The sequence below is a fragment of the Crinia signifera genome, chromosome 6, assembly GCF_055691185.1.
Source record: "Crinia signifera chromosome 6, ASM5569118v1, whole genome shotgun sequence".
In the NCBI taxonomy this organism is placed as follows: domain Eukaryota; kingdom Metazoa; phylum Chordata; class Amphibia; order Anura; family Myobatrachidae; genus Crinia; species Crinia signifera.
In genome coordinates, this window is record NC_139222.1 from 178,663,328 (window position 1) to 178,688,840 (window position 25,513).

The following is a 25,513-nucleotide window of genomic DNA, read 5'->3' on the forward strand; positions in this document are numbered from 1 at the left end:
CACGCTTCGGGTTGACGTTGATCGTGGGGTGGCGTTAACAATTCGGGTGGCCATTATTCACTTCAGGGTGCCTATTTGGCCTCTGTGGCCCATTTAACATTGTTTCCTATGGAAAAATTGGGTCAATTGAGGCATTGAACAGGAAAATCGGGTCAATTGAGACATTTAACATTGTTCCCTATGGGAAATCTCGGGCATCTCGTCTGTCGCATCGCACCTGATTTTTTAGTGCATTCAATGCCCGAGATGGCCGAGATGGGCGCCCTTCTAAGTAAAGAGTACCGTTGCTGCTGCTTGGGAGGGATAGAGGGGGAAGGGGGGGTCAGATCAGGGCCCCCGCCGGGCCCCTCTAGCAAGCGTGGGCCCGGGTAATTTAGTACCCGTGCCCCTCCCCCTCTCGGCAGCCCTGGCTGTGTATACAATAGAAATCTGTAAGCAGTGCCAATTGTGAGGGTGCTAGGATACAAAGTCTGGTGGCAAATCCCACAAATACCCTAGTGAGCCAGTCCGATTCTATAACAGTCATTTACAACTGCCTGTTTCTCCCTTCCTGCATACTGTATGCCACTTTCTTCACATATGCGCATGACTCCTGTGTCTATAGGCCTTATTCTCCATGTCCCTCCAGCCTCATACTCACCTGTGTTTCTCCATCTCCACCTAATGGCTCATCTCCCATGTCTCTTAAGGTGCCCATATACTAGTAAGATTTATCTTCAGATCTGGCTGGTTGGAACAAAAACATGGTTATGGATGAGTGACAGTTTGTCAGTTTTCCAGCATTTCCAAGCAAATGGACAACTGTAATTTGCTCTCATCCACAACCAGCCAGATAAATCTGCGTGTGTACGGCCACCTTTATGTAGGGTACACACCAGGACGACCACCGTCGTCCACGACCGATAGACGACCATGGAACGATTTCCCTTGGACTTCCCGGGAGCTCCCAGACAGTCCCCAGCAAACGATTAGCAAAAATTGTGTTATTTTTGCGGAACGATCTCGATCCAATCCCGATGCGCCCGTGATGGTCGTTAAGACGGTCGGATCGCTGGTTTTTGTTTTTTTGCAAGAACACATGCGACCGTCGTCAGATTGGCCTTTGAAATTTGAATGAAGGGGCTGGACTAGCAGAGGGGGATAGGAATAGCAGCAGCCATTTTAAACCAGTGTATTTCTGCTTTGTTACTAGTGAGGCTTGGTTTATACCTGCTGAACGCTGGACATAGCTATTTACACATTACTTTGTTTTGCCTGCCATTACAAAGTGTCTTTTAACCCTGCACTATGGAGAATGCAGTGATGGGTAGTCACCAGCAACATTACCTGCTCTATTATGCAGTGCTGAAGCTCAGGCGTCAGAGGGCCCAGCGCAGGAGAGCAAGATCATGCTGGACAAAGCAGTGGCTACTTCAGCGTCAGACTCGTTCGCACATGCCACTGCTCAGGGACATCAGGGAAAATAACCCAGACGATTTCCGGAACTTCTTGAGGATGGATGATGCCACATTCCAGGAATTGCTGCGTCTGGTGACTCCCCACATCGAGAAGCAGGATACCAAGTATCGCGTGGCTATCCCTGCTGAGGAACGGCTGGTGGTGACCCTGAGGTTTCTGGCGACAGGACGGTCTCTTGCTGACCTGAAGTTTGGATCCCTCATCTCCCCACAAGCTTTGGGCCTCATCATCCCGGAGACCTGCAAAGCCATTGTGAAGGTGCTGCAGTACCAGTATTGCAAGGTAAGGATGAAAAATACACCGTATACTTTATTGTGCAAACAAAAAAATGTGATTTATAATTTAGGCCTAGGACAGAAACAGGTTTTTTAGGCCTTTCATATGTAAAACATGTAAAATAGTAAATAGATTTATTGTGTCAACACAAATATATTATAATACCATATATAAAAGATATTGTACAAAAACACACACTATATATAAACATTTAAGTATGTATGACCCAGTTTAAACTTTCCCAATAAGTACGGGCTACTGTGTGGCAGAGGATGTCTGCCGCAGATATGTAAAGGCTGCGGCCCACATGGCGCATGGCGCAGATGCAATGGTCCCGTCCCCATTGATGTGCGCCATAAGCCATGTGAGCAGTGGCCATCACATACCTGCAGCTGAGACTATGTCTGTTGCACAGTACCCCATACTATTGGCAAAGACAAAAGGGCAATAAATGGAGTTTGCTCTCCAGATTGAGGAGAATCCTGTTCTCCCTCTGGTAATGCAGGTACAGGTAGCAGCATATACGTAGAAAAAAAAAAGACACTCTGGTAACTTATGAAACAGGCCCTTGTGTGGCAGAGGATGTCTGCTGCAGATATGTAAAGGCTGCGGCCCACATGGCGCATGGCGCAGATGCAATGGTCCCGGCCCCATTGATGTGCGCCATACGCCATGTGAGCAGTGGCCATCACATACCTGCAGCTGAGACCATGTCTGTTGCACAGTACCCCATACTATTGGCAAAGACAAAAGGGCAATAAATGGAGTTTGCTCTCCAGATTGAGGAGAATCCTGTTCTCCCTCTGGTAATGCAGGTACAGGTAGCAGCATATACGTAGAAAAAAAAAGACACTCTGGTAACTTATGAAACAGGCCCTTGTGTGGCAGAGGATGTCTGCTGCAGATATGTAGGCCCACATGGCGCATGGCGCAGATGCAATGGTCCCGGCCCCATTGATGTGCGCCATACGCCATGTGAGCAGTGGCCATCACATACCTGCAGCTGAGACCATGTCGATGGTAAATGATAAAATAGCCTATTTTTTAAGACAGATCCTCAAAAACAGGAGACTCCGGATCTTCTATCAGTAAAGAACTGTAGAAATGACGGTACTGTGAGGGTTGAGAAGGCTGTGTAGGTGTTGACTGGGTATGTGTTGGAAGTGTGCTCGACTGGCCTGGTACGGTGGTAGGTGGTATGTGGCAGGCGGAGTAGGCACTGGTGATTCTAATGACAGTGGTGTGTCTGGTACACTACCCATGCCAACTATTTTAGTGCCACTGTTGAGATACCCTAAACTGCCATTATACACCAACTCCATGCATAACTTTTCAAAAGTAAGTTGCTGGTCCGGAGCCATGTTGCGAACACACTCTGCCACATAAGTGAAGTAGTTGTCATGTTTGTCTGGGTTTCTTTGCAGGACTTGCTGTGCCCGCATCATAAATTCTTCATGTGCTGCTGCTTCTCCTTTTTTTCCTTTGCCACGCATTTTTTGGGCACGGGGGAGTGGTGGAGTGGGTTCCAGGGTGGGTGGCGGAGTGCGTGCCGGAGTAGGAGCTTCGCTCGATGTGCATGCATTATCTGATAGGACAGACAGGTCTGGGGTTGCAGGTGGGTAGTCACCAAGCTGTAAAAAAATTGAACATGTTTACTAATCAATTCTATTTACTTCTAATTTCAGTTCCCTACCAGCGTGAATGAATGGAAAGTCATCGCAGAGGAGTTTGAACAGCGATGGAACTTTCCAAATTGCGGTGGAACCATTGATGGCAAACATGTCCGCATAGCCCAGCCTATCAATAGTGGTTCCTACTACTTTAATTACAAGGGCTATTTTAGCATTGTACTAATGGCTGTGGTTAATGCGAACTATGAGTTTATCTTCCTGGATGTAGGAAGGAATGGCTGTGCATCGGATGGTGGCACTTTCAAGGACACAAAGTTCTACGAAAGGCTCATAGCGAACACCCTTCACTTGCCGTCTGTCCAGGAAACTAAACAGGGGCTTAACTTTGTGTTTGTGGCAGACGAGGCTTTTGGCCTGCACGAGCATGTCATGAAGCCATATGCGCAAAGGGGCCTGAACCATGACAAAAGGATCTTTAACTACAGGATATCCAGGGCACGGCGTGTTGTGGAAAATGCTTTTGGCATCCTGGCTAGCCGGTTTCGCATTTTTCACACTGCCATTAACCTGAGGGTGGACAAAATTGACTGGGTTGTCACGGCGTGCTGTGTCCTGCACAATTTGCTCCGCAGAAAAGCCACACAGCAAAGGGCTACAGGCACAGCACTCCAAGAAGACCAAGATCTGCCAGAGGAGGTAGTGCAGATATCCTCCTTGCAAACCCCAACACAACACTTCACAGGGAGTGCACGAGCCAAAAAGGTGAGGGAAGAGTATATGGCCTACTTTAATGGGGAGGGGGCTGTGGATTGGCAGGAGGAATCAATTAGATAGCCAAAAAAATAGACTCACCGATGCAGACTGCGAATTATCCTCCTCCTGCGCCGTGACTTCTTGGTTTTCGTGTTCGACCATCAGGACTACTCCTGTCCTCATCGACTCCTGGCTGAGGGTGAACGTCAACCTGTCGTAGTACCAGAGCGATGTTTGATACATCTCGTCGACTCCAGCACCAGACTTCTTTGCAGCCTCCACCTTCTTGTGTTCCTTTAAGAAAACCGTGCGCAGATTCTGGATGCGTTTCCGCACCCATTCTACATTGGCCTCTGGATGAAATGGGAGACTGTAGCGAGACAAGTCCTCCAAGGCTTGTTTCTTTTCATTTTGTTTGAATACTCTTTGGACTTTGTTCGCCACAGGCATTCATGGGAACGATACTTCTCGATAAACCCTTCTAAAAATTCTTGTTCTTTTGCGTTGGACATTGGGACTGTAAAAAGATAAAACCATTTTAGTTGTTATATAGTTATATCCATGTTTTGTTTCATATTTAAATTTTTATAGTTATAGTTACCAGTTTACCTAGTTCTTATGTTTTAAGTATTTAAAATGTTAATAAACTTTTATGAAAACCACTATACATTTTATTGTGCAGATTGCTATTCACACACACAGGTGAATGGGGCCTAGCAGAGAGGAGTGCATGGAATACTGCAATGGTGGACAATGGTTATATGTATATATCTATATATACACAAACACACACACAGGTGAATGGGGCCTAGCAGAGAGGAGTGCATGGAATACTGCAATGGTGGACAATGGTTATATGTATATATCTATATATACACAAACACACACACACACAGGTGAATGGGGCCTAGCAGAGAGGAGTGCATGGAATACTGCAATGGTGGACAATGGTTATATGTATATATCTATATATACACAAACACACACACAGGTGAATGGGGCCTAGCAGAGAGGAGTGCATGGAATACTGCAATGGTGGACAATGGTTATATCTATACACACACACATGGGGCCCACCCGAGCAAACAGTGACATGGTCGGGTGCACGGTTGCCAAAACAGTGCTCTAACACACTATATACATTGGTGGCAACAGTGGGCATGCATAGGAGAGCATTGGGAGTGCAAACATACCAGGTTGTTGTTCTGGGAGATGAGACAAGAAGGAGAGTTCAACTGCTGCGCCAGCACTGTTTGCTATGTGGAAAAACATGGCGCCGGGGGGAGTGTTTAGGAAATGCCACTCAAATAGGCTGGATCAAACGACGGACGGTCGACGGAGGCGCAAAAAACACTCACGATCTGCATGCGATTGACGGTCGGTCGGCCTGGGATTGACGGATCCTACCTGCAGCACGTAGGACCAAAGATGCGACCAAACGAGTGGCGTGTACGCGCATCGGATCGGAATCGGATCAAATAAATGACAAAAACGCACAAAAGTACATACAATCTGCATACAACCGGTCGGAATTGGATCTAAATTGACAGAACCGGGCCCTAGTCGTCCTGGTGTGTACCCAGCATTAGTCTCATCTTTCCTGTGCCACTCAATCTCACACTCGCCTCAATGTCTCCAGCATCGTTACTTACCCTGTGGTGATTATTAAAAAAAGACAACCGACACTGACTTGCACCAATGCTTACATCTTACAGGCTTTTCCCTTTCCCACAAACACTTTAAAACAAATACTGTGTAAATTACCTTTTGCAGCATTTTTTATTTCATATCTCTGGACAAATATTCCCTGTTGTTTCTGAGACAGGTGCGTCTATAGAGAATTTCATTAATGCGGTGAAAGCTCAGGACATATTGATTGATGTCATTAATGGTCCATACAACATAAACACTACAACATACAAAGGAGCAATAGAAGTCACCCGAGACAATCAGGTGAGTGATCATCTATGGGTAGATCAGGGTTATAATTCAATAGACTTTCAAGGTCTAACAGTCAATCCAGTATATGGTACTATAGTAAAATTGATATTTCACACTATGGCCCTTATTCTTAATGAGTCAGACGGCTGCGTGTGCGGGCGGCCGGCTGATCTTTTCTGTGTGTGCATGCGCAGAGGCGCTTCTGCGCATGTGCGTACACCGTGCACGACCTAACACGGCGTGAATTCCGTGCGGAAAGCGATCGTACGGGACCATCCGAGCAGAGGGTGGAGAGGGGCGTGAAGGGCTGTTTGGGCTCATTACCATATGCGTACGCCTCACGTTTCATGGGCGTTCCCATGAAAACGCTGGGCGGCAGTATGGAAATGCGGCCGTGACGCACGTGTGGGGGGTGGAAAGCTGACATAGCCGGATGTCAGCTGCCCACCCATATCCCTGCCTTCACACGGAAAACTGTCTGGAGCACTCGTGGCTGGCTGACCGCACAATTCATCATTCGATTGTTGGCGACCATCGGAGGACAGGGGAAGGTCCACTCACGGTCCATTCGCTTGGCATCTGACCTCATTCGGACAGCGTGAGCGAGCCGTACCATAGGCGGAATTAAGAACACTCGCTGCATGTCCGAAATACGCAACCGTCCAACTCAATTAGAATAAGGGCCAATGTCAGGCAATAGAACATGGTTACATAAGCTTATGGATGGGGATTGGAGACTTTAAATTTGACTCTAAAAATCTAAACTGTTCCAGATCTATACCCCTATAGTATGCTGGCTTTTATTTATTTATTTATTTATTTATTAATTTACAGTATTTATTTATTTATTTTTTTTGGGGGGGGGGTCGTTTTTTAAAGTGTCCATCAAGAGTTGGGCACATTTTTTTTCATAGCACTAGATGAGTTGGCTTAGACACATTACTTATTGAAGTAGTTAAAGAATCTGAGCAAGGTTTTATCTTTCTTGGAATCTATCAGGGCTGTAACACAGATTGCAGTCATTCCTCAATCCTGTTAGGAACACTTGTTTGCATTTATATAGCATTGCACTCTCTTCCAGAGTGATTAACTCATCGTGGACAGCATTGCCTGAGACCTCGACTGGGCAGCTGTGCCATATGACTACCTGTTCTCTGGTCCACACATTCGTTGGGATATGCTAAGTGTTCTCGTGTCTACCACTGGATTAGAGAAAATACGATATTCATTCTTGTATAAAAATGCTGTTTTTTGGGGGTTTTTTTTTTTTAGTCCATGGGATACTGGACACCGGACTGTTTTGCTTCTATTCTATTTCATATTCTCCTTGTCTCAAGTTATGTTAATTTGTCAAACACTGTTCTCTTCTCTATATCTGGAATATATGTTCCTCATAAATAGTAAATCATGTACATTGTGTACATTTTAGTTAAGGAATTACAATATTTTCGCATATAAAAATTATGACACCAGGTGCAGATATAGTGCAAATATACAGTTTTATATTGTACAGGACTTCCAACTCCATCTTCACTCTTTCCACTCTTTGCCATTATCACCATTTACAATGAACCACCTGGCCAATCTAATCTGCCCCTTTTACCTGTAAAATGTCCAACACCAACTACAACCTATCTAACACTATCTTTACCGTTTCCAGTGCACCCCGCTAGACTTTCCTCCAGCCTATCCAACATCTCCAAATGTTCTTGTAATACATCAGCTATATATATATATATATATATATATATATATATACATATATACATATACTGTATATATATATATATATATATATATTGATATATAATTATGTTTTACACCCGCAGGGTTACTCTTACACCATAGTAGGAAACCCCCGAGTACAGAATGCACTACCAGTGCTTGTAAACATCATTAGTAATGCCTTCTTGAAGACCTTTAACTCAACTGAACACATCCACGTATGGAATAACCCTGTGCTGTCTGTAAGTATTAGTTAATTGCATTAAAGTTTCTATCAGGTAAAAAATAAATCTGTAGAGATTAAAATAGCAAATAATAAAATTATATAAATTGTGTTAGTGCATATTTAAAAGTACACCATGGGCATATGTGCGCGCACATTGAGTGCACCCCCTACTGCTGTGCCCCACCCTTATGAACACCTCTGCCTCTAACAATACCTGCAATACCCTGTGTTTGCATTGTTAATTGTACTAGACCATTGTCATATCACTAAATACCTGCATCATCCATATATGTGTATGACTGTATTTGCATGTACTGTTACACAGAGTAATTAGAAGAGTAAAACTGAAATAGGCAGGAGATAATGGTGTGGCTGAGAGACTTTTTAGATTGTAGCGAGTGCCAATAGATGATGGAAGACACGCCTGATTTGCGGTGTTAGACACGCCCAATAGGTGGAGCTATGCACACTCCTTTGATGGTGCACCCCTAATAAAATGTACTGCGCATGCCTATGACCATGGGCCTTATTTTGGTTCTCTCTTAGAGGCAAATTCCTTCTCAAATGGACAAAGCCATATGCACTGCAGGTGGGTCAGATATAACATGTGCAGAGAGAATTAGATTTAGGTGGGGTTTTTCTACAAAGTGAGATCTATATTGCAGTGTAGAAATAAATCAGTCAGTATTTTCCCTGTACAGAAACAAAATAACTCACCCAAATCTAATTCTCTCTGCACATGTTACATCTGCCCCACCTGCAGTGCACATGGTTTTGTCCATTTGAGAAGGAATTTGCCCCTAAGAGTGAACCAGAATAAGGCCCCATGGGTGAAATGTAATAGGATGAGAGATTCAGAAAGTGAGAGATTTGGTAAGAAATCTCCAGGTTTTTAACCCCTTCCCGACATTTGACGTACATTTACGTCATGGTCGGGAAGTACTTCCCGACACATGGCGTAAATGTACGTCATGGCTTGTAACTGTCACCGCGTCTATAGACGCGGTGACAGTTTCAACATGTCTGCTGTCCCTGACAGCAGACATGTCCCTGCATGCCCAGGGGGGGCTGCGATGCCGCCCCCCCGTCGGCGATCGCTGTGATTGGCTGTTCAGTGTGAACAGCCATTCACAGCGTTTTCTGTGTCACCGTCGAATAACGTTCGCCGGTGACACGCGATCGGAGGTGATTGGTGCTGTAAAGTACAGCACCAATCACCGCGGGGTGTAAGGGTGACACTGGTGTCACCCCACCTCACCCCGCCCGCCCCCAAAGGCCGTGATTGGTTCGTCGGACCGACGGACCAATCACAGCCAAGGAGGGGGATTTAAACTAACGGTGACTGCACTGCAGACGCCATTCCGGTCTGGAATTGCGTGCAGTGCGGTCACCGTGCCTAGCTGCCGCAGTATACTGACCTGAACCGAGCAAAATACTTACCTGATCACTGCTTCATCACTGCTTGTAGTGTGCTGGATGCTTCCTGGATCCTGTTACTACTTGTGACTTCCTGTGTTGTGAACTTGTGCTGCTGCAGTGTAATAGCGTTAGATAGAGAGAGATAGATAGAGAGAGATAGAGAGATAGAGAGAGATAGTGTCAGAGAGTGCTATATTTTGTGCTGCTGCAGTGTGATATAGTTATAGATAGAGAGATAGAGAGAGAGAGATAGAGAGATAGTGACAGATTGTGCTATATATTTTTTATATAACTGACTGCTGCCCCCCCTTTTGTGCTGATCAGTATAAATTAACTGATCAGCAACTTTTTGGGGGCGCAGGTTTTTTTTTATATATATATATACCTGTCAGTGCTGCTGCTGCAGTGTCATAGAGTGATAGATAGTGAGAGATAGAGAGATAGAGAGAGATAGTGACAGAGAGTGATAGAGACTGCTATATTTTGTGTCTGCTGCCCCCCTTTTGTGCACCCCCAGCAACTTTTTGGGGGTGCAGGGGTTATTTTTCATATATATAACTGTCAGTGCTGCTGCTGCAGTGTCATAGAGTGATAGATAGTGAGAGATAGAGAGATAGAGAGAGATAGTGACAGAGAGTGATAGAGAGTGCTAAATTTTGTGTCTGCTGCCCCCGCCTTTTGTGCTGATCACTATATCTGAGGTGATCAGCAACTTTTTGGGGGTGCAGAGGTTTTTTTTTTTTTTTATATATACCTGTCAGTTGCTGCCAGTTGCACTGTCAGTTGCACCAAAGGTTGTGCACCTGCTGCCCCTCACTGGTAATCAGTGTCGCATCACTGATCACCTTTTTTTTTTTTTGAGGCTGCTGTGGGGTCTTTTTTTTATTTTATTTTTACACACACTGTGAATTTGTGGGTGTCCTGTGGCCACTGTGCGCTGATCAGTGACGTACATCACTGATCAGCTTTTTCGGCACAGGGTTGATCTTTTTTTTTTTTTTTTTTGATCAAATTCCTGTTGCCTTTGAGCGCTGTTCAGTGACGGACGTTACTGACCAACATCTGTGCTCAATTTTTGGCGCAGGACCTTTTTTTTTTTTTTTTTAACCCCTTCAATTTTTTTTTTTTTTTTAACCCCTTCAATTTTTTTTTTTTTGTATAAAGTATTTTTTTTTTCTGCACTACATACACACTACACACTACATACCCCCCGGGTTGAAATAAAGTTTGTACCCCCCCCTACACTATACACGTGTTGAAACATTTCACTACCAGTAACACAAAAATAAAAATGGCATCCCAAATGTCATCCCAAATGTCATCCCAGTCATCCAGAAGAATGTATTCAACGGAGGAGGCATATGCCATGCTTGCCTCTGACTCTGACACAGCCAGTGATGCAAGCGGGGAATTTGAAGGCTTCGTCTTAAGCTCCTCTTCCTCCTCTAGTGATGAGGGACCCCCTCAAAGACGCCCCCGTAGAGCAGCTGAGACCCCCCCCCCCAATAATTGATCTCGTATGGACCCCACCACCAGACAATTTTGAGCCCCAGGTTCCTGAGTTTTTGGCCATGCCAGGAATCCAATTTGATTCCACAGGTCTCAGAGAAATTGACTTTTTCAAATTATTTTTCTCTGATGATTTTATAAATTTAATGGTGGACCAAACTAATTTATATGCCCAGCAGTTTATTGCTCAAAACCCCACGTCATCATTTGCTAGGTGGACCCCTGTAGATGCAGTAGAGATGATGACGTTTTGGGGTCTGGTGTTTCATATGGGCATAGTAAAAAAGCCAGAAATTAGGCAATATTGGAGTACAGATGTTCTGTACAGCACCCCATTTTACCGTATGGCCATGCCCCGGGCTCGATTTGAGACGATCCTTAAATTTTTGCATTACAACGATAATGCACAGTGCCCACCCAGAGATGATCCCACCTTTGACCGGCTATTCAAAGTCAGGCCGGTCATTGATCATTTCAGTGCCAAATTTGAAGAGATGTACATCCCAGATAAATTCATTTGCATAGACGAGTCCCTTATACATTTTAAAGGAAGGGTTAAATTCCGCCAGTACCTTCCCAGTAAGAGGGCAAGGTATGGCATAAAAATGTATAAGCTGTGTGAAAGCACCTCAGGGTACACCCACAGGTTTAGGGTATATGAAGGGAAGGATTCAAGAATTGAACCGCCAGAATGCCCCCCCTCCCTCGTAGGTGTTAGTGGAAAAATTGTCTGGGATTTAGTGCACCCCTTCCTGGATAAAGGTTATCACCTCTATGTGGATAACTTTTACACCAGCATCCCCCTGTTTAAGGCCCTTGGTTCAAAAGGTACAGCAGCTTGCGGTACTGTGCGCAAGAACCAAAGAGGCCTCCCAAAAACGCACATTGCCCAAGTAATGAGAAGGGGTGAAAGCAGGGGAATATGCACCGAAAATATGTTGTTGGTCAAATATAAGGACAAGAGGGATGTCCTTATACTGACAACAATTCACGGAGACAGTACCACCTCCGTCCCTGTACGAGGTACCAGTACCCACACCTCAAAACCTAATTGTATCCTGGATTACAATAGGTACATGGGTGGAGTGGATCTTTCAGATCAGGTACTGAAGCCGTACAGTGCCCTGCGGAAAACAAAAATCTGGTACAAGAAGCTGGCCGTGTATATCATCCAGATGGCACTGTATAACGCTTACGTGCTATTCCGTTCTACCGGCCAGAGGGGGACATTTATGCACTTTCAAGAGGAAGTCATAAAGGGCCTAGTATTTGGGAACCAGCAGGCAGAGGGCCCCAGTACTTCTAGTACTGGCCCCCGTATTGTACCAGGGCAGCATTTTCCTGATGAAATCCCCTCCACTGGAAAAAAGGGCAGGACACAAAAAAGGTGCAAAGTTTGCTATAAAAAGGGAATAAGAAAGCAAACTATTTTCCAGTGTGACACTTGCCCCGACAAACCCGGCCTATGTATAAAGGAGTGTTTTAAAATATACCACACATCTATGGATTTTTAGGTTCATCATTTCACCATGCTTCGGGGGTCTTGCTAATGCCACATAGCACCCACCATTCATTCCACCAGAATCTGAGCCGCAAAATCCAAAAATCACTCCTTCCCTTCTGAGTCCTGCCATGCACCCAACTGGTATTTTTTGGTCACATGTGAGGCATTGCCGTACTCGGGAGAAATTGGGGCACAGATTTTGGGGTGCTTTTTCTCCTTCATACCTTATGAAAATGAAAAATTTTGAGCCAGAACTGCATTTTTGTGTAAAAAAATGTAATTTTTCATTTTCACTGCCCAGTTGTATCAAAATTGGTGAAACCCCTGGGGGTTTGAAATGTACACTATACCCCTAGATGAATTCCCTGAGGGGTGTAGTTTGCCAAATGGGGTCACTTGTGGGGGGGTTCCACTGTATTGGTGCTTTGGGGATCTTGCTAATGCGACATAGCACCCACCAACATTCCACCAGAATTTGTGCTGCAAAATCCAAATATCACTCCTTCCCTTCTGAGTCCTGCCACTTTTTGGTCACACATGAGGCATTGCCGTACTCGGGAGAAATTGGGGCACAGATTTTGGGGTGCTTTTTCTCCTTCATACCTTCTGAAAATGAAAAATTTTGAGCCAGAACTGCATTTTTGTGTAAAAAAATGTAATTTTTAATTTTCACTGCCCAGTTGTATCAAAATTGGTGAAACCCCTGGGGGTTTGAAATGTACACTATACCCCTAGATGAATTCCCTGAGGGGTGTAGTTTGCAAAATGGGGTCACTTGTGGGGGGGTTCCACTGTATTGGTGCTTTGGGGGTCTTGCTAATGCGACATAGCACCCACCAACATTCCACCACTAAAAAGCACTCCTTCCCTTCTGAGTCCTGCCATGCACCCAACTGGTATTTTTTGGTCACATATGAGGCATTTCCATACTCGGGAGAAATTGGGGCACAGATTTTGGGGTGCTTTTTCTCCTTCATACCTTATGAAAATGAAATATTTTGAGCCAGAACTGCATTTTTGTGTAAAAAAATGTAATTTTTCATTTTCACTGCCCAGTTGTATCAAAATTGGTGAAACCCCTGGGGGTTTGAAATGTACACTATACCCCTAGATGAATTCCCTGAGGGGTGTAGTTTGCAAAATGGGGTCACTTGTGGGGGGGTTCCACTGTATTGGTGCTTGGGGGGTCTTGCTAATGCAACATAGCACCCACCAACATTCCACCAGAATCTGAGCTGCAAAATCCAAAAATCACTCCTTCCTTTCTGAGTCCTGCCATGCACCCAAATGGTATTTTTTGGTCACATGTGAGGCATTGCCGTACTCGGGAGAAACTGGGGCACAGATTTTGGGGTGCTTTGTCTCCTTCATTCCTTGTGAAAATGAAAAATTTTGAGCCAGAACTGCATTTTTGTGTAAAAAATGTAATTTTGCATTTGCACAGCCCAGTTGTATCAAAATTGGTGAAACCCCTGGGGGTTTGAAATGTACACTATACCCCTAGATGAATTCCCTGAGGGGTGTAGTTTGCAAAATGGGGTCACTTGTGGGGGGGTTCCACTGTATTGGTGCTTGGGGGGTCTTGCTAATGCGACATAGCACCCACCAAAATTCCACCAGAATCTGAGCTGCAAAATCCAAAAATCACTCCTTCCCTTCTGAGTCCTGCCATGCGCCCAAATGGTATTTTTTGGTCACATGTGAGGCATTGCCGTACTCGGGAGAAATTGGGGCACAGATTTTGGGGTGCTTTTTCTCCTTCATACCTTCTGAAAATGAAAAATTTTGAGCCAGAACTGCATTTTTGTGTAAAAAAATTTAATTTTTCATTTTCACTGCCCAGTTGTATCAAAATTGGTGAAACCCCTGGGGGTTTGAAATGTACACTATACCCCTAGATGAATTCCCTGAGGGGTGTAGTTTGCAAAATGGGGTCACTTGTGGGGGGGTTCCACTGTATTGGTGCTTTGGGGGTCTTGCTAATGCGACATAGCACCCACCAACATTCCACCACCAAAAATCACTCCTTCCCTTCTGAGTCCTGCCATGCACCCAACTGGTATTTTTTGGTCACATATGAGGCATTGCCATACTCGGGAGAAATTGGGGCACAGATTTTGGGGTGCTTTTTCTCCTTCATACCTTATGAAAATGAAAAATTTTGAGCCAGAACTGCATTTTTGTGTAAAAAAATGTAATTTTTCATTTTCACTGCCCAGTTGTATCAAAATTGGTGAAACCCCTGGGGGTTTGAAATATACACTATACCCCTAGATGAATTCCCTGAGGGGTGTAGTTTGCAAAATGGGGTCACTTGTGGGGGGGTTCTACTGTATTGGTGCTTGGGGGGTCTTGCTAATGCAACATAGCACCCACCAACATTCCACCAGAATCTGAGCTGCAAAATCCAAAAATCACTCCTTCCTTTCTGAGTCCTGCCATGCACCCAAATGGTATTTTTTGGTCACATGTGAGGCATTGCCGTACTCGGGAGAAATTGGGGCACAGATTTTGGGGTGCTTTTTCTCCTTCATACCTTAGGAAAATGAAAAATTTTGAGCCAGAACTGCATTTTTGTGTAAAAAAATGTAATTTTTCATTTTCACTGCCCAGTTGTATCAAAATTGGTGAAACCCCTGGGGGTTTGAAATGTACACTATACCCCTAGATGAATTCCCTGAGGGGTGTAGTTTGCAAAATGGGGTCACTTGTGGGGGGGGTTCCACTGTATTGGTGCTTGGGGGGGTCTTGCTAATGCGACATAGCACCCACCAAAATTCCACCAGAATCTGAGCTGCAAAATCCAAAAATCACTCCTTCCCTTCTGAGTCCTGCCATGCGCCCAAATGGTATTTTTTGGTCACATGTGAGGCATTGCCGTACTCGGGAGAAATTGGGGCACAGATTTTGGGGTGCTTTTTCTCCTTCATACCTTCTGAAAATGAAAAATTTTGAGCCAGAACTGCATTTTTGTGTAAAAAAATGTAATTTTTCATTTTCACTGCCCAGTTGTATCAAAATTGGTGAAACCCCTGGGGGTTTGAAATGTACACTATACCCCTAGATGAATTCCCTGAGGGGTGTAGTTTGCAAAATGGGGTCACTTGTGGGGGGGTTCCACTGTATTGGTGCTTTGGGGGTCTTGCTAATGCGACATAGCACCCACCAACATTCCACCACCAAAAATCACTCCTTCCCTTCTGAGTCCTGCCATGCACCCAACTGGTATTTTTTGGTCACATATGAGGCATTGCCATACTCGGGAGAAATTGGGGCACAGATTTTGGGGTGCTTTTTCTCCTTCATACCTTATGAAAATGAAAAATTTTGAGCCAGAACTGCATTTTTGTGTAAAAAAATGTAATTTTTCATTTTCACTGCCCAGTTGTATCAAAATTGGTGAAACCCCTGGGGGTTTGAAATGTACACTATACCCCTAGATGAATTCCCTGAGGGGTGTAGTTTGCAAAATGGGGTCATTTGTGGGGGGGTTCCACTGTATTGGTGCTTGGGGGGTCTTGCTAATGCAACATAGCACCCACCAACATTCCACCAGAATCTGAGCTGCAAAATCCAAAAATCACTCCTTCCTTTCTGAGTCCTGCCATGCACCCAAATGGTATTTTTTGGTCACATGTGAGGCATTGCCGTACTCGGGAGAAATTGGGGCACAGATTTTGGGGTGCTTTTTCTCCTTCATACCTTCTGAAAATGAAAAATTTTGAGCCAGAACTGCATTTTTGTGTAAAAAATTTAATTTTTAATTTTCACTGCCCAGTTGTACCACAATTGGTGAAACCCCTGGGGGTTTGAAATGTACACTATACCCCTAGATGAATTCCCTGAGGGGTGTAGTTTGCAAAATGGGGTCACTTGTGGGGGGGTTCCTAAATTTTAGCATCTTATGGTGCCTAGAAACCTACATGGTGCCTAAAAAATAATCTCATAAAAAGGAGGCTCCAAAATCAAGTAGGTGCTCCTTCTATTATGAAGCCTGTGGTTTGGTCAACGTGCACACTAGGGCCACATATAGGATATTTATGAAAACAAAAGAATTGGGGGAATCAATTTTTAGTCACATTTCTCTAGTAAAATGTACTGTGTTCCTTAGAAAAATGTATTAAAATTGCAAATCTGCAAAAAAAATGAAATTTTGAAATTTCACCTACACTTTGTTTTAATTCCTGTGAAACACCTAAAGGGTTAACAAACTTCCAAAATGCTGTTTTGAATACTGTGATGGGTGCAGTTTTTGAAATGGTATCATTTATGGGGGTGTCTCACATACAAGTCCCTCAAAGTCACATCAGAACTGAACTGGTCCCTAAAAAAATCAGTGTTTGAAATTTTCTTGAAAATTTGAGAATTTGCTATTCATATTGTAAGGGAAGTTGAAATAATGATGGAAACATAAAGTAGACATATGGTCTATGTTAGTTATTAACTATTTTGAGTGGTATGATTATTTGTCTCACAAGCAGAAAATTTAACATTTTGCAAATTGCTAAATTTTCCATTTTTTTACGACATTTTGGTATTTTTCACAAAAAAACACAGACTGTATCGACCCAAATTTACCACTAATTTGAAGTACAATGTGTCACGAAAAAACAATCTCAAAATCACTGGGATAAGTAAAAGCAAAAAAAAGTTATCCCCACTTAAGTGATACATGTCAGATTTGAAAAAAAGGGCTTTGTCAGGAACGCAAAAACTGTCTCTGTCAGGAAGGGGTTAAAGCGGCAATCATTTACACTTCAAAATCAAACTGGTTGTGCAGTGTAAATGATTGCCGATTTAAAACCTGGAGATTTCTTACCAAATCTCTCACTTGCGGAATCTCTCACCCTATTACATTTCACCCCTAATGTAATCATGATCTGAATAAATCTTTACTAAAATACATGTGCAAATCTTTCCTTTTCTCTTTCTTGTTAAAGAATTCTGAAAAGTGTTAAACTGTATAATAAATGACAGAATATGGTAAAATATGCCTGTTCTATACTAATACACATATACTGAAACAATAAAATCACACTACAGGTGTTGCATTGCAGTTTAAACAGTAACTCATTTATAGATTAGTGACCCTGTGTGACCCACCAGAAATATTATTTGGAAAATTGTATTTTCTTTTTTTAATTAGTTTTATAAAGAAGAGTACCATGTATACTTTTTTCTATCGAGCATGATTTTCATGGTATTTGCAAGTGGCATGGCGCCACACTTCGCAATGAGCAGCATCGATGACACCAGGGTGAGTATAACTTCAGAATTAGCCATTAATCACACATTAACACAGCAGTATTTATATATGCTGATATCCAGTTACAGTATCTGCCTGCAAGAAATTCCCCCCTAACATTTCCTGTAACACCCCCACCCTCTATATAACTACTCTAACTTTCACTTCACAGTTTGAAATTCAAATAGGGGAGGCACAACAACGGCCACCAACTGACATAACAACCTGAATTACTGGCAGTTGAATTTTTGGCTGTGCTGCAGCCCTGCCTCTGGTGTGCGGTGGGGTGAGGCAGGTGAGGCACAGCCTTTCCTGTCATACTAGCATATATGCCGGCGTTTTGAATTTATAAAGTATGTCAAAAATACAAAGAATATGTTAAAAAAAAACTTATTTTTCTTATTCTAATCATTTTTAGAGTCAAAACTCAGAAGTAAAAAGTCTATGGCAGGTGAGGCAGTGCCTCACCTGGCTACCTTTTCTGCATATCTCTTATCAAAACACATTGAATCTCCAGCAGTACACACTGCTGCACATGTGTATAATGCTGGCATGTACCCCATGGCTCATATATTGTGTGCAAATCTGGCTCTGGTACTTGCCATGGACTCTTGAGCCATTTGCCTCACCGCACGTCCGCTGCCACTGGTCCTAAAACACCTATCATTTTTGTAGCATATGGCACGGGACACCTGTCCCATACTATTCCCTTTTTGTTACATTTTGCTGTTTTTTTTCTACTTTTTCCCTCACATTTTGAACTGTAATATGTGTGCAAGTGTGCTTATTTTTTAATTAATATCACTTTTTTAACTTTTCGTTTCACTTTTTTTTTGTATTTTTAAATCTCTAGGATATCTGTATGCTATATAGTAATAGTAATGTACTGTACAACTTAAGGGTGGTGTCTAATAACCACTAGACCTTAAATCGTTTTTTTCTGGACTTTGCATTCTTAGATCAAAGCTCGTTCCCAACTACGGATTTCCGGGCTCTTCCCATCCGCATACTGGTTTGGACAGGCCATGGTGGACATACCATTCTACTGGCTTCTGATCTTTGTAATGATTTCCATACTGTTTATATTTAATTATAAAATCATCATGGACTTCTGGGTAATTTTACTACTGGTAAGTGAGGGGATGCTGATAGGACTTGGTCACTGCAGGTAAAGTGTTTATTGTGTTAATTATTCCAGTCTCATTTCATACTGACATAGATGTGGCATATATTTCTTCTTTGTACCATTGTTCTTAGAATATGGCACAAATGCAGACGATGAAAATCTCTCTGTCACTATGCTTGAGTAATGACTCATTATTAGGTTTCACAAATGGCATCATACCTAATAGATAATATATAGTAGATACAGGGCCTGATTCAGAGGACTGTGCATTCATCACAGTCATCACAGTTGCAATGTGCATACGCAGTGATTAGCGATGGCAGTCGCTACGAGGATTTTTTTTCAAAGTGACAGTCAGTGAGCATTCGTGGGGGGGTAAAAGGGTGGCGAATCAAGTGCAGGTGTGTCGCTGCCATTTCTGGGGCATTTCTCAGACTACAACTGTATCTGCATATGTAGTTATAAGGGCTCTGGTGTCTTAGAATTGCTCAGAAGTGCGACCAATTTTGCCAACGGTGCTTTTAAATGCAGCAGATTATACAAATCGGGCGCTACAATATTTTTGCAAATCCGCTATCTGGGGCCCCCAAGTGCGTGCGTGATCTGCTGATTGTGCATGTGCAATGGCCCACATTTTGAAACATGGTATATCTCCAAGCAGCTCTTGGAAATGGAAGGACCACCACAGCTATCATACGGATAAATTGCACATGGAATAGGATTGGTGCAAATTTTGATGGTGTGACCATTGGTCGTTCTAAAGATGGGGGTCAACTCCACCTATTCATCTATGTTAAATATACTTAGACGTATATAGACAAACAGAAAAGTGGTCTATATTTTGTGGGCGCACTATATTAATATCATTAAAACTTTTATTTAAAAAAAATGTTCCTTTTTGTGTTGGAAAAAGAAGGAGGTATTACGGTGAAATATACTGTAGAAGTTACAATTAAACAGAGAAGAAAAAGACATACACACTTGAACATAGTGCTCAATTTTCTAGGATGTTGCTATGGGTAACCAATCGGATACTTTCTTTTAACTTTTAGAAGGTAAAAAATAAATAAGTAGATTCTGATTGGTTGCCCATAGTTGTGAAATAGAATTCCCATCTTAATACATTTCCCCCAAAGTCTTTGAAAAACATTAGTAGAGTGTCTGCTAGATTTGTCACCTTTTATTTAAATGTATATATTCAGCAGCTGGGCTTTACCAATTCACCAATTAAAATAGAAATATTATAGTGGCAAATTGCCATTTTGATCTTATTTGGCTATTTTTCATGAATTATTTTCAATCATAATTATATATGTTACTGCAAAGCAATAATAAGCCATCAAACTGTCAGTACATTGGTCAAAGCCGCACCTTATCCTTTGTTTATTATATGGTTAAAAGTAAGTAAATGTAACACCTACCATGTAGTTAACCTGTACAGTATTGCAGAGACTGTCCCGTCTATATAGTTTAATTGCTTATGATACCAATTACAACTTAAATTGGGTTCCTAATATAAGTATTATTGTTTTTTATAAATAATAGATATGTAAAATGTAATAACAAAGGTTTCGTCATAGATCTTTCATATCCTTGGGTATGGAGCAGCCATTGTCCTATATGTCTATATCTTCGCCTTTATATTTAGAAATGGAAAGAGTCATCATGATCGGTGGTCTTTCTTCTTTGTTTTGGTAAGTTATATTATGCCCATTGTTATTCTTGCCAACCAGATCTTCAGTAGCCTTCTTTTCAGACTGTGCTATTTATCCCCCAATAGGTCTATTATATAATAAAGCATGATTATCAGAATTCCATAGATTCATTAACAGACATCTCGGGATCAGGTGAGGTAGCTCTACCTCTGAGCATTTAACAAAGCAAGATAGCATCACATCTGTAGAGCTATGGTTACCTGTCTCTACTGAGGCTGAAACTTCCACCATAGAGTAGCTTACCAAGTATCATACAGTCATTTCCTCCAATTTTTCTGTCATGGTAATTGTATCATAAGACCTACAGTATAAAGTAACTAATCATACTTTTCTAGATTCACACATGTTGCTTAACATGTGGGAGAATGTAAGTTGTTGATCATTTTAAACAAGATACAGGTAATCTGTTGTACAATTGGTATGAATGCTGTAGCCAAAATTTTTAATTTCCCATACACTAATTAGCAGCGGCGGCTCGTACCTTATTGGGGGAGGGGGGCTGCCCCTGGCCGCAGCGGGGGTGCTGTGATTAAGGCCCCCCCCTGTCGCCACCGCTGCCTTCTCTTCTGACCCGGTCCCGACGCCTTTGCTGCGATGAGTGACAGGCGCCGGGACTGGCGCATGCGCAGTACACACGTGTACCGTGCATGCAACCAACTTCTATGGGTTGCTTGGGAAACAGCCCATAGAAGCAATCTTGGTCCCGGCGCCTGTACAATGTAAGTTACAGGCCCTGGGACCAGCATGTGCGCAGTACCTATATAGGTACTGCGCATGCGCATCTGCCATTTTTGCGTCCCGGAGGGAGGGAGCACCTCCCAATGGGACTGCCTTTGTGACTTGCAAGTCAGACTTCCAATTAGAAGTCACTGCCAGTCACAGTGAAGCCAAAGCAATCTCAAAGACTGCATCTGGCTTCACTGCAGTGGCGGATTTTACCTGGGGGGGCTGCAGCCCATAGGTAAAAACCGCCACTGCTAATTAGTAATATAAGAACTGCCTAAATGGTTCCTGGCAGAGACACAAATTATGTGAATTTTGAAAATATGTCTAATTATGTAAAGAGTAAAGTATATTCCATTCAGTTTTTATTTTACCCAGGATTTGCAGATTATTATTGTTGCTTTGTTTGATACTTAGGGGGTGGCGACAAGAGAAAGAGAAGGGTTTGTATGGATGCACTCCTTGTGGACAATCAAAACATTTTTTATGGAGGGTATTCCTTTCAATTTTCTTAAAAAACGTGGGGGCTCCTTTTATCTTTATTGGGACCAGAGTGGATAAGGAGACCGCCGTCGGTAGCGAAATAAGAAGTTAAAAGGATTTTTTCACATTACTCAACATACATATAGTGTATTTTAAAGAGAGGAAAATGGTGATTTAAAGAATTTTAAAAGTGTAGGCAGATACGACTGTCAGTGTTGGTGCTAGAGTATTAATAGGGGTAAATTCCCCGCTAGAGTCCTTGTACACAAAATTAGATCAGTACCAATCAGAAGACTTTTATTTGTCCACCGCTAATATTTATCAATTTATGCCTCACTTAGGCTTAATACACTGCGTTTATATAATGTCTAGATTTTAAAGACACAATTTTAATGAATGTCATTGGGGGTAAATTCCCCACCTATATCTCCTAGGGTCTAGTTAGTATGCCTGGGTCTGCTAATTAACGCTGATTACTAGTCAAACACATACACCTGAATGTAATAAGCAATGCTGCAGGCTATTGAGTGAAAACCATTATTTCACTACCTGCAAGCCACACACACAGCCCTCAAACACATTGGAAGCTTATAGCTGTGTACACAAGGGGGAGATAGGGGCTGATATCGCTGGGAATATGGTCGCTGAGCGACCATATTGCCAGTGATTGGAGTGTGCACCAGCGATAAATCGCCGGGTGCGCGCTCCCGTTTTCAGCCCCTGAATGGTCGCTGGTCGGAGGAACATGCTCCTCCGACCAGCGACATCCCCTGCCTCTTCACCCAGCAGTGTTTAAATTTTCATCTGCGACCATCTCTGGTCGCAGATGAAAACGGGACACGGGGCAATATGATTGCTGAGCAATATATTGCTAGCAATATATTGCCAGCGATCATATTGCCCCGTGTGTATGCACCTTATCTTTCTACACTTCTCAACATGTAAAGGTTGGTTTAATTTTAGGTAATATTCATTCTAATACCTGGTTATATATGTCCAGGTAGTTATTTTATAACCATCTACACCCATTCAGAAAGTGTTTTTTTCTACTTTAAAAAGCAGGACACTCAATTCACAGGAGTTGACATGTGTCAACTTTTTCACTGTAAAACATACCAGTTTTTTATTATGAAAAATACACATAAACCACGTCTAAGACCAACAATGATGTTTTTGGACTCAATTTCTACTTGCAATGGTGGAGCAATGTCCTAAGGCCATGGCCACTATTTTGCACACGATCTGTTTTTTTTCCCCAAGAACATACATTATGCACTTTCATATCTGCTATGATCTTTATGTAGCACACTCTGTATGTAAGATGCCACCAAGCAAATTATTGCAATCACATATCTCTAACAAAGGATCCCAACATCTGCCTATCACACTCTAAAGCAGTGTTTTTCAACCAGTGTGCCGTGGCACACTAGTGTGCCTTGAGCTGTTCTCAAGTGTGCCCCCAGATCTAGAGATGCCCAAACCCATTTACAGCCACCACCAGTTCAAATGTTATTTACTGGTCTCTCCTTTTCATGTAAAGGGCCAATGTATTTTATTTTTGTTACCTGTGGGGATCAGTGTGATTGTTTTTAATGTGGGGGCCAATAGGTTTGTTTTTTTCCTGTGATGGCCAATGTGTTTTGCCCCGTGGGGATCTCATGGTGTGCCTTGGCAATTTTAAAGTCCTATTTAGTGTGCCGCAAAGTAAAAAGGTTGAAAATCACTGCTCTAAAGTCTTATTTTGAACAATATTAGAACATGTTTGCATGTGGCGTACGCTCAGATGTACGCCAGGTATCGGTGGCTAAGAGGGAGATCTGTCCGTGCACGGTGGCGTACGCTCAAGTGAACGCCACTCCCCATTGTCGGTGTCTGTGACCGTCCGTGTGCGGCTGTTCTGTGGGTGGACTTACGCTCACCGCGAGCATATGGAAAACGCACGGTGTGACGGACCGTACGCATGTTTCACCGTACCAAACAGAATAACCCCCTTTGAGTCGTTGACAAGCAAGAGTTCATATCTTTGTTTGTGACACTGAATTTTCCACTTGGGAACTTGGTCCTGGATATTCCTGGGGAACACTTTCTGTAAGTCCTTTTAGGGGTTAGTGAGTCCCGTACCCCTTTTGGAGGACTATTGGTGAAGATTCCCTTAGAAGTTTGTAACTCCAGCAGGGGCGGATTTAGGGGTGATGGCACCCCTAGGCACACCAATAACGGCTGAACACCCCCCCCCCCACACTGCCTAATTGTATTATTTTTATTGATTACTTATAAGCCCTCATTTGATAATAGCCAATTTAATGGATTAAGTTTAAAAAAGCCACTAACTGTGACATGTTCTTCTATTATGAATACATATTTACTATATAGGACATTTTACAGGGGCAGTATCTGCATGTCCTATCCATTTACACTTTATTTAAGATGGAATATGGTACAGTACAGTGGATATTTTGCACTTACTGGTATATTTCAGGGTGACAGTACTATCACAAGCATCCAAGTACCGCCCCCAAACATGTGCCGCCCCTAGGCACGTGCCTCACGTGCCTAATGGGAAATTCGGCACTGAACTCCAGTAACCCATTTGCGGTTAACAAACTCGATGACTCTAATGTCACTTCTCGCATCTGAACCTTAGAGCTCTCCTTGTCCCGAGGGCGAGACCTAGGAGATGAGGAATGTCTTTGCGGAATAGACCCTTTTCGGGGTTTGGGAATAGGGCAACCTTCAATAAGATGCTCTGGACTTCCGCAATGGAGACAGAGATGATGCCTTCTGCGAAGCTCTTGTTCCTCCTTGGAGAGCATGCAACACAACTTGGGTAGAAATCCCTCAATCGAAACAGGGGGTAAGACTTCTGCATACCCTTTATACTGAGGGGACAGGAGATCTACTGCTTTCATGGCAATTTTACGAACTGGGAGTGTTTCCTTACGCTTAGGGCAGGCAGATATCATGTGGGAAGGAACCCCACAATAAAAGCATAACTGTGACTCACGGCGAAGTCGACGCTCTTCTGGAGTCAGGCAAAAGCGATTAATCTCCATGGGTTCTTACTCTGAGGCATCGGAGAAGGAGGTGTAAGGAAGGTAGAAGATGGCGTCTTGACATGATAATTTTTAACCTCGTTCAACTGCCCACTCTCTGAAACGTAAGTCCACTTTGATACATAAAGAAATGAGATCGTCAAATTTAGACGGTAGATCACGGGTAGCAAGTTCATCTTTAAGTCGTGCCAGAATGCTGCATACAGGACCTCATTACTCCAGGAAAGTTCAGAAGCTAATATCTGGAACTGAACTAGGTACTGTCCAACAGAACGGGATCCTTGCCGGAGGCGGATAATCTCAGTGGAAGCAGAGGTTACACGCCCAGGCTCATCGAAGATGTGCCGAAATTTATTGACAAAGTCTCTGTATGAAGACAGGAGGGCATCAGACCTTTCCCATAGCGATGATGCCCAATCCAGGGCGGAGCCAGACAGGAGAGAGATAATCTAAGTGACTTTGGTTCTCACTGTGGGAAAGTTGCTGGGCTGTAACTCGAATTGGATTTCACACTGGTTCAGGAAACCTCTGCAAGCTTTTGGGTTACCATGAAACTTGGTAGGAGTGGACAGGTGAAGACAAGGAGCAGCAGGAGTCACTGGAGGAAGAACTTCTACTTTGGAATCACGGATAGTCTCTGGGCCACTTAAAGTGGTCTGAATTTTATCCAGCCTGGTGGACAGACCTTGGAAACACTGGATCATCTGACCTTGCGCTGCTTCTTGC

At 43.1% G+C, this 25,513-nt stretch overlaps 2 protein-coding genes across 5 annotated transcripts in view; one reads left to right on the forward strand and one right to left on the reverse strand.

Moving 5' to 3' along the window:
- LOC146008704 (ABC-type organic anion transporter ABCA8-like) overlaps positions 1 to 25,513 on the forward strand; it is a 230,709-nt gene that overhangs the window by 171,872 nt on the left and 33,324 nt on the right. For 3 of the 4 annotated variants that reach the window (XM_083148276.1, XM_083148275.1, XM_083148277.1), the window contains exons 21-25: positions 5,944 to 6,071; positions 7,889 to 8,026; positions 17,589 to 17,699; positions 18,647 to 18,817; positions 20,394 to 20,507. In XM_083148276.1, the coding sequence (XP_083004402.1) occupies positions 5,944 to 6,071; positions 7,889 to 8,026; positions 17,589 to 17,699; positions 18,647 to 18,817; positions 20,394 to 20,507 (662 nt within the window). The remainder of the gene's footprint in view (positions 1 to 5,943; positions 6,072 to 7,888; positions 8,027 to 17,588; positions 17,700 to 18,646; positions 18,818 to 20,393; positions 20,508 to 25,513) is intronic. The other variant, XM_083148279.1, reaches the window with a different exon arrangement.
- Positions 2,133 to 4,568, reverse strand: LOC146007399 (uncharacterized). Its single transcript, XM_083145749.1, has 3 exons — positions 4,218 to 4,568; positions 2,993 to 3,365; positions 2,133 to 2,158 (listed from the first exon to the last, which is right to left on the reverse strand). The coding sequence occupies exons 1-3, from the start codon at positions 4,566 to 4,568 to the stop codon at positions 2,133 to 2,135; spliced, it is 750 nt and encodes a 249-aa protein (XP_083001875.1).

What these genes read in the sequence shown, in the direction of transcription:
- LOC146007399 (XM_083145749.1), bottom strand. Translation starts at nt 4,568, where the DNA reads ATGCCTGTGGCGAACAAAGTCCAAAGAGTATTCAAACAAAATGAAAAG. An exon ending in ATAATTCGCAGTCTGCATCG is followed by an intron (nt 3,366 to 4,217) that starts GTGAGTCTATTT and finishes ATTTTTTTACAG; the next exon opens with CTTGGTGACTACCCACCTGC. An exon ending in CACTAAAATAGTTGGCATGG is followed by an intron (nt 2,159 to 2,992) that starts GTAGTGTACCAG and finishes CTTTGCCAATAG; the next exon opens with TATGGGGTACTGTGCAACAG.